General features: G+C 42.0%; 1 protein-coding gene across 1 annotated transcript in view; it reads left to right on the top strand.

Moving 5' to 3' along the window:
- The window catches only part of LOC131342032 (protein transport protein Sec16B-like), a 9,396-nt gene extending 4,372 nt beyond the window's left edge, over window positions 1–5,024 (top strand). Inside the window, exons 7-15 of the mRNA XM_058372746.1 lie at window positions 510–612; window positions 706–849; window positions 946–1,222; window positions 1,407–1,501; window positions 1,642–1,692; window positions 1,825–2,203; window positions 2,431–2,607; window positions 2,700–2,812; window positions 3,027–5,024. Coding sequence (XP_058228729.1) covers window positions 510–612; window positions 706–849; window positions 946–1,222; window positions 1,407–1,501; window positions 1,642–1,692; window positions 1,825–2,203; window positions 2,431–2,607; window positions 2,700–2,800 — 1,327 coding nt within the window. The 3' untranslated portion in view covers window positions 2,801–2,812; window positions 3,027–5,024. The remainder of the gene's footprint in view (window positions 1–509; window positions 613–705; window positions 850–945; window positions 1,223–1,406; window positions 1,502–1,641; window positions 1,693–1,824; window positions 2,204–2,430; window positions 2,608–2,699; window positions 2,813–3,026) is intronic.
- The last annotated feature ends 3,823 nt before the right edge of the window (window positions 5,025–8,847 follow it).

The following is an 8,847-nucleotide window of genomic DNA, read 5'->3' as shown; positions in this document are numbered from 1 at the left end:
TGTGTGTGTGTGAGTGTGTGTGTGTGTGTGTCTGTGTGTGAGTGTGTGTGTGTGACTGTGTGTGTGTGAGAGTGTGTGTGTGTGTGACTGTGTGTGTGAGTGTGTGTGTGTGAGTGTGTGTGTGTGTGTCTGTGTGAGTGTGTGTGTGTGTCTGTGTGTGTGAGTGTGTGTGTGTGTGAGTGTGTGTGTGTGACTGTGTGTGTGTGTGTGTGTGAGTGTGTGTGTGTGTCTGTGTGTGTGAGTGTGTGTGTGTGTGAGTGTGTGTGTGTGACTGTGTGTGTGTGTGTGTGAGTGTGTGTGTGTGTCTGTGTGTGTGAGTGTGTGTGTGTGACTGTGTGTGTGTGTGTGTGAGAGTGTGTGACTGTGTGTGTGTGACTGTGTGTGTGTGAGTGTGTGTGTGTGTGTCTGTGTGTGTGAGTGTGTGTGTGTGAGAGTGTGTGTGTGTGTGACTGTGTGTGTGTGTGTGTTTGGTGTTTTTCCTGTCTCACACATTGTTCTATTTGCCCCAGTCTTCCATTTGGTTTGACCATCCTGACAGCAGCCATTAAGAAAACGGAGGTTTATGAATACGTCCTGTCTCTGACCTCAGGCCTGGCACAGCCAAACTTCCAGGTTAGAATTCCTCTTCTTTTCTGTTTTTTATGAGTACTGACCGGTCAAATGTAAACACTGAAGACTAAGATTGACCGTCTCTGTCTGTCTTAGCTCTACAAGTTGTGTCATGCCAGCCGCCTTTCCATGACTGAAGTATTTCATGAAAACGCCTTTAAATACTGTGAGACCATCGCCAGGGCGGTCATCACCTTCCCCGACAGATTCAGAAAGAGCTTCGTGGAACGGCTCATTTCGGTAAATAAGATTATTAATGATTGTGAAATGGTTTCCAGGTTTGAAAATGCAAAGTCTTTATAATTAATGGAACTTTCCTTTTAATCCGTCTTGTAGCTGTCTAACAAAGTGAAGACATCTGGAAAAGAATTGGAGTGGCTGCAAGAGGTCGGGCAGCTGTACGGAGTGGACGCTGATGCAGACACTAACGCTGTCCCAGAGCAGCACGTGTCTTTTACCAGCTCTGAGGACTCAGAAAGTGACTCGAGTGACAAAGATGACTCGAGTGACGAAGATGACTCGAGTGACGAAGATGACTCGAGTGATGAAGATGACTCGAGTAACGAAGATGAAGATGAGAATCCTGATCTGGACCGAGAAGGACCTTTATTTGGTACTCATATTCAAGGCACTTTATAATTCTGAACAAAAGACAAAGCATTACAGTTTAATAGCTGTGAACAACACGAGCCTCATTCTTTACTCTCAGGAGCGGTCACTGAGCTTGACCAGCTTTCTTGCTGAAATCAATTTTAATTCCAATTCAAATGTAATAAAAATGATTGTCTGTTGAACAGCTATGCTTGCTTCACGGTACACCGTTGGAAAGCTGCTGGGGAAGGGAGGCTTCGGGTCAGTCTACGGGGGCGTCCGTAATGACGATGGGAAAGAGGTCAGTGTTCTCCCTCACCCTCACAAAACAAACTGTACTCTACAGCAGCTGCTGGTTAGAGCACTGGACATGGTCACTTTTGGTTGTGCTAGTAATTTGGATGTGCTAATGAATTACTGATGTTTTGTTTTTGTGAACAGGTTGCCATCAAATTTATGAAGCAGAAACACTTCATCAAGCCCAAACAGATTGTAAGTGAACTTTGTAGAAGTTTGTAGCAAAATAATGTTCCTGCTAACATCAAGGAAAGCAATCCATTGGAACATCTCTGCTTCTCATAGTTCAGATGTGTTCTGACCAAACCACGTCTGTTTTCATTTTAGCCCGGAGAGACCAGCAAGGTGCATGCGGAGGTGGCGCTGATGAAGATGGTGTGCGAACCTCCTCGGTGTAGCAATATTGTGGAGCTCCTGGAGTGGTTCGAAACGCCCGAACAAATCGCCTTGGTCATGGAGAGACCCAGCCCCTGTATGGACCTTCGTAAATTCACTAAAAGTCAGGGAGGTCGTCTGACTGAAGATCAGGTAAGAGACATTATGTTGCAGGTCGTCCGAGGTCTTCGGCACTGCGCTGACCGCGGAGTGCTGCATCGTGACGTCAAATGTGAGAATCTACTCATCAATACCGACACTCTGGAGGTCAAACTGATCGACTTTGGCTGTGGAGAACTGCTAAAGAACAGACCATACACAGAATTTGCAGGTAATTTCAAAACAGAGATACGATCGGATCAAAGCGGAGGACATGGTGTGACTTTGTGTTTCCTGTGTGACATCACTAACTCTAAGTGTTTCCTGTGTGACATCACTAACTCTAAGTGTTTCCTGTGTGACATCACTAACTCTAAGTGTTTCCTGTGTGACATCACTAACTCTAAGTGTTTCCTGTGTGACATCACTAACTCTGCTTTTTCTCTTCTTCACACTCAGGAACTCCTGCATTCTATCCTCCGGAGTGGCAGCTGGAGGAATGTTATATGGGCATTCCTGCTGCCATCTGGGGTCTGGGAGTTCTGTTGTTCCTCCTGGTCTGTGGACGCTATCCCTTTCAATGTGAGGACGACATTGTAGACGGACACCTGAAATTCTCTCCTGATGTGTCTCGAGGTGAGTCCATCACCTTTATACCTTTATGATACAGCTGTCAGTCTCACGAATAAAACAAAACAATATGCTTTCTGTCTCGTCACCTCACACAGATTTCATCGAGCTGGTGCTGTGGTGCCTGGACTTCAGGTCTGATATGAGGCCGTCTTTCGAGGACTTCATCAGCCATGAGTGGTTCACAGAGAGAGTTTAGGACAGACTCCAGGTGAGACAGCAAAGATACGCTGAAGATATGAAATAGGAGCTATGGCATGCTGTAACAGTCTAGATTATGTGATTGTACTGGATCACTATTGAGCTCTGTAGCACAGATTAACACAGTTATGTAATTATACTCAGAACAGCTAATTACATGAAAGAAAAACGTGTAAAAAAAAAAAGAAAACACTGTTTTCTATCAGTCTGTTTTTATTTTGCAGATTCCTGCTGACACCAAAGACCTGGAAAAGCTGACCACAAAACAAACACAAAACTAGCCTTTTTTTGTTAGCCTTTGCTAGTCTTTGTTAGCTTTGCTAATTGTCAGTTGTTCATTTGTTCATAGGTATTAGGCCTCATAAAATTAATAAAAGTTATTATAAAACAAAAGAAAATGTATAAAAATCTTGACAGCCTATGTTAGCTTTAATTAATAAAAATTCAAATAAAACAAAAGTAATATATATAAATGCGCAGAACTTCTCACTGAAGCCCAATTTCCACCAAATGCAGTAAACATTCAGTATTTTAATCATTGTTGCACTTTACTCCAGCCCAGCTTTATATATCTTATACACTATATTGCCAAAAGTATTCGCTCACCCATCCAAATAATCAGAATCAGGTGTTCCAATCACTTCCATGGCCACAGGTGTATAAAATCAAGCACCTAGGCATGCAGACTGTTTTTACAAACATTTGTGAAAGAATGGGTCGCTCTCAGGAGCTCAGTGAATTCCAGCGTGGAACTGTGATAGGATGCCACCTGTGCAACAAATCCAGTCGTGAAATTTCCTCGCTCCTAAATATTCCACAGTCAACTGTCAGCTGTATTATAAGAACGTGGAAGTGTTTGGGAACGACAGCAACTCAGCCACGAAGTGGTAGGCCACGTAAACTGACGGAGCGGGGTCAGCGGATGCTGAGGCGCATAGTGCGAAGAGGTCGCCAACTTTCTGCAGAGTCAATCGCTACAGACCTCCAAACTTCATGTGGCCTTCAGATTAGCTGAAGAACAGTGCGCAGAGAGCTTCATGGAATGGGTTTCCATGGCCGAGCAGCTGCATCCAAGCCGTACATCACCAAGTGCAATGCAAAGCGTCGGATGCAGTGGTGTAAAGCACGCCGCCACTGGACTCTAGAGCAGTGGAGACGCGTTCTCTGGAGTGACGAATCGCGCTTCTCCATCTGGCAATCTGATGGACGAGTCTGGGTTTGGCGGTTGCCAGGAGAACGGTACTTGTCTGACTGCATTGTGCCAAGTGTAAAGTTTGGTGGAGGGGGGATTATGGTGTGGGGTTGTTTTTCAGGAGCTGGGCTTGGCCCCTTAGTTCCAGTGAAAGGAACTCTGAATGCTTCAGCATACCAAGACATTTTGGACCATTCCATGCTCCCAACTTTGTGGGAACAGTTTGGAGCTGGCCCCTTCCTCTTCCAACATGACTGTGCACCAGTGACCAAAGCATGGTCCATAAAGACATGGATGACAGAGTCTGGTGTGGAGGAACTTGACTGGCCTGCACAGAGTCCTGACCTCAACCCGATAGAACACCTTTGGGATGAATTAGAGCGGAGACTGAGAGCCAGGCCTTCTCGTCCAACATCAGTGTGTGACCTCACAAATGCGCTTCTGGAAGAATGGTCAAAAATTCCCATAAACACACTCCTAAACCTTGTGGACAGCCTTCCCAGAAGAGTTGAAGCTGTTATAGCTGCAAAGGGTGGACCGACGTCATATTGAACCCTATGGATTAGGAATGGGATGTCACTTAAGTTCATATGCGAGTCAAGGCAGGTGAGAGAATACTTTTGGCAATATAGTGTATTTCATTATTGGTTCCTAACATTCACGTTCATCTCACAACATTAATAATAACTGTATTATTTGAGTCTTATGATTTCTGCTGGGGAAAATAAATCTGATGAGTTTTTGTTAATTGAGAGTTAAACACAAGTCCTGATCGGCTGTAGACGTTAGTTTTTTCATCAAACAGGATTTTGATCCTGGATTTATTGACATCATGGATTACAGCTGGACTGTTAAACATCTGTTCATGATGCACAATCCATCCATCCTACCTGCTGGAGCCGTTATATTGATGTGTAATTTGTGTTCCAGACACTAGAGGGCGAGTATTGTGAGTAAATGTAATTAAGGTGATGGTTACAGGTGACACACCGGAGGTCAGACACACCTACTAATTTATTATTTTATATTGTGCTCCAGAATGTTTCTTGTTTTCTTGAATAAAATACTTTTTTGTACTGGAATGTTTCTTTCTTCTTTTTTTTTTGTTTGCAATGCCACATAGACATTAAATAGATGTCCAATTTTATTCCGAAGGTGTGGAGAATGTGTGTTATTTTATTTAAGTCAGAAACACACATAAAAAACAGACTTTTATATCTGACTGCGTCCTACAAAGTTTATTAAAAAGTTTGGAGTCTGGATGAGCTTTTTTATCAACATGGACGACTGAAGAGGATCAAATTGGACGACTAGAGGAAAATTCAGCTGATCTGGAAGTTCATTCATGACATTTGATTTGATTGATCGCGGATTTCGAAGGATTACAAAAATGAAGAAGAAACAGTGCGCGTGCACACCAAAGTCTTCAGCCTTCATCATATCTGGAACTGAGGCATGAAAGCGCTTTCAGTTCAACTTGAGTTAAATTTCATATAAACAATGTGTACACAAAACATACAAACAACACAAATCCAATGACAGTCTGGATCACAGAAGCCCTCGAGGGGAGAATACAGTGTTGATGAGCCTTCGGTAACCTTCGTTATACTTCGCTGGCCTTCGTTGGTGTTCGCTAGCCTTCGTTAACCTTGTTAGCCCTTGTTAGCTTCCTTAGCCTTGTTATTTTTGTTAGCATTATTAGCCTATGTTAGCCTTGTTAGCTGTTTGTCCTTGTTAGTTTGTTGTACCTGTTGGTTTTGCTAGCCACTCCCGTTTACTCTGGTTCACTTAGTTTGAGAACGAGCAAAATTGTTTCTGTTTATTTCTTTGTAGGGCTGAAGCGATTCCTCGAGTAACTCGAATACAAAATATCATCGAGGCAAATTAGTTGCCTTGAAGCTTGGTTTAGTCCATTTACTGTAACTACACACACACAAGATTCAGGCCAAAGAAGTTTTCAAAGTTTGGGATCATTTCAGACTAAAACAGACAGAAAACTGTGTAGAGTGTGATTACTGTAAGACTGAACTGGTGCACCACAACACTACTCCATACTGCAGTTCAATGGATCTCAACCGCGGTGATGTTTGTGTGATATTCGGACATTAGACTTTCGGAAGCGGTATTTTAGGGACCATCGACAAATAAAAATCAGTGAAAACATATTTTGGGATAACAAGAGTTGTACCTCGTGGGGGTTTCCAATTAGATTATTTTGGTACTAGTTTTGGGTCACATGGCATATGTATATTTAAGAAGAAATTATAATAACTGGGGCACGGTGCCAGGTAAGTAACAATACCACATTTCAATCGTACAGAAATTTGTCGACAGTCCCTAAAATACCGCTTCCGAATATCAGTCTAATGTCCGAATATCAGACTAACTTCACCATGTTAATATCTCATTCTTAAGTCTAGCTTAAAACAATATGAACGTTTGCACTTAGCTTAAATTAATATAATTACTAGTTGAAATTAAAGCCGGTATAAATGTATGTGGATTGTGGCTACATGTAGTGACTATACCGTAAATCAGTATGGTGGCTAGTTATGATGTCCATAATTTAGCTAAGTTTTGTAAAAGTCTAAGCGTCATTCACTTTTATTGCCTCACACTCACTCTGTCACACACACACACACACACAGCAGTATGTAGAGAGACATTTGAGAGGGTTTATTCTCCAAATAACTATAATTTCATGTTACAGTAAAATGTGTTAAGAGATTTGATGTGTATGGACTCTTGTTCTTGTTCCAAGTTTTCCTTCCTGTCCACTAATTTTTGCCTCTTACAAAAACCACAAAGTCTTCCAGGAGGACAGTAAAGGTTTATGTCCTGCTTGAGCTTGTAGTTAGACTGAAACCTAAAAATTAAGTTGCACAACATGAATGCAATGTTTAGTTATAATTGTTATTATTATTATTATTTATTTTATTTATTTTTTTATTATTATTATTATGTTTTAGGATGTACTATTTTTTACATTCTTTTGAAGTAAAGTTTTTTTTATTTATAGATTTGTATTTGCATTTTGAATGTCACTTAAATGCATTAAATGGGTTTAGATTTTATTTGCATTTTTCTAAATAGGAAACAACTTAGTTGCTCATTTTAAGAGACCTGTCTTATTTTCTCTTCCATATGTAGTATTCCTCTTTAATAAAGAAAAAGTACTTCTTATCCAATTACTCAATTAATTGATGGAATAATTGGTAGAATATTCGGTTACTAATATCACTAAAATTGATAGCTGCAGCCCTATTTCATTGCCACTGCCCATGTTCTCCTACCTCTGTGAGTCTAGCTCCCCGGTCACTTTGTGTCCACATGTGTGGTCATTAATCTCATGTATGTGGATCATTAAAGTTATAATCCTGCCTTCTACCTTCTCCTGTCCTGCCACCATCATTAATTTACTACATAAAAGGTTATTGATCCTGCACTTTCCCTAGGAATTGAACATGATTATAATATTTAGGCGATGTTTAAATGATGTGAAATATGCAGTGAGGATTTAAAGGTTTCAGAAAGCCAGATGTAAGTGAGTTTGATGTTCTGAAATTGAGACAGCGTGCTTTACACCACTGCATCTGACGCTTTGCATTGCACTTGGTGATGTAAGGCTCGGATACGGCCGCTCGGCAGGAAGCTCTCTACACACTGATCTTGAGCTAATCTGAAGACCATATGCAGCTTGGAGTTCTGTAGCTATTGACTCTGCAGGAAGTTCTGCACACTGTGTTCCTCAGCATGCACCGACCCCACTCTGTTATTTTATGTGATCTACCACTTCATGGACTGAGTTGCTGTTGCTTCTACTTTGTTATAATAGCACTAACAGTTGAGCGTGGAATGTATTTAGTAGTGAGGAAATTTCCAGAATGGACTTATTACACAGGTGGAACCCTATCACGGTACCACACTTCAATTCACTGAGCTCCTGAAAGCGACCCATTCTTTCACAAATGTGTGTAGAAGCAGTCTGCATGCCTAGGTGCTGGATTTTATACACCTGTAGCCATGGAAGTGATTGGAACACCTGAATACAATGATTTGCAGGGGTGTCCCAAAACTTTTGGCAATGTAGTGTATAAACGTTCGAAATATTGTTAATCTTCATCGCTCATAATGTGAAGGATATTATTTGGGGGTTAAACCACTGATCTACTGGTTTACATAATAAACAAAACACTTCAACAAACACTTTCATGTCGTGGAACAAAACACAGCGATTAGAATTAGAGCAGAAATGAGCAAGAAGTGATGATGCTTTTGGGTTGAGTAACTTCAGCTGCCGGACATCTCCAGCTGCAGGACATCTCCACTCCTGGTCCACTCTTCCTCCAGGTTCTTCCTCACTTCAGTAACTGTAGTTTTTTTTAGAAGAAACTTTGATGCTGAAGATTTTCCAGAGATGTTTGGTCAGGACTCTGTGCTGCTCCTCTCATTATTTCAATATTTTTAGCTCCAAGGATCTGCTTTACCCGTGTGGCAGTGGACCAGAGAACGTTGTCCTGCATGAAAATTGCAGTCTGACTGGAAGACGCTCACAGCGAAGGTGAAGGAACTGCATGTTACTGAAGGAACGGCAGGCTGGTGAAGGAACTGCAAGCTAGTGAAGGAACCGCAGGCTGGTGAAGGAACCACAGGCTAGTGAAGGAACCGCAAGGAACTGCAGGCTAGTGAAGGAACCGCATGTTACTGAAGGAACGGCAGGCTAGTGAAGGAACCGCAGGCTAGTGAAGGAACTGCAGGCTAGTGAAGGAACCGCATGTTGCTGAAGGAACCGCAGGCTAGTGAAGGAACCGCAGGCTAGTGAAGGAACCGCAGGCTAGTGAAGGAACCGCAAG

This window comes from Hemibagrus wyckioides, linkage group LG02, assembly GCF_019097595.1.
Source record: "Hemibagrus wyckioides isolate EC202008001 linkage group LG02, SWU_Hwy_1.0, whole genome shotgun sequence".
Classification (NCBI taxonomy): Eukaryota; Metazoa; Chordata; class Actinopteri; order Siluriformes; family Bagridae; genus Hemibagrus; species Hemibagrus wyckioides.
This window is presented reverse-complemented; position numbering and strand designations above follow the sequence as displayed.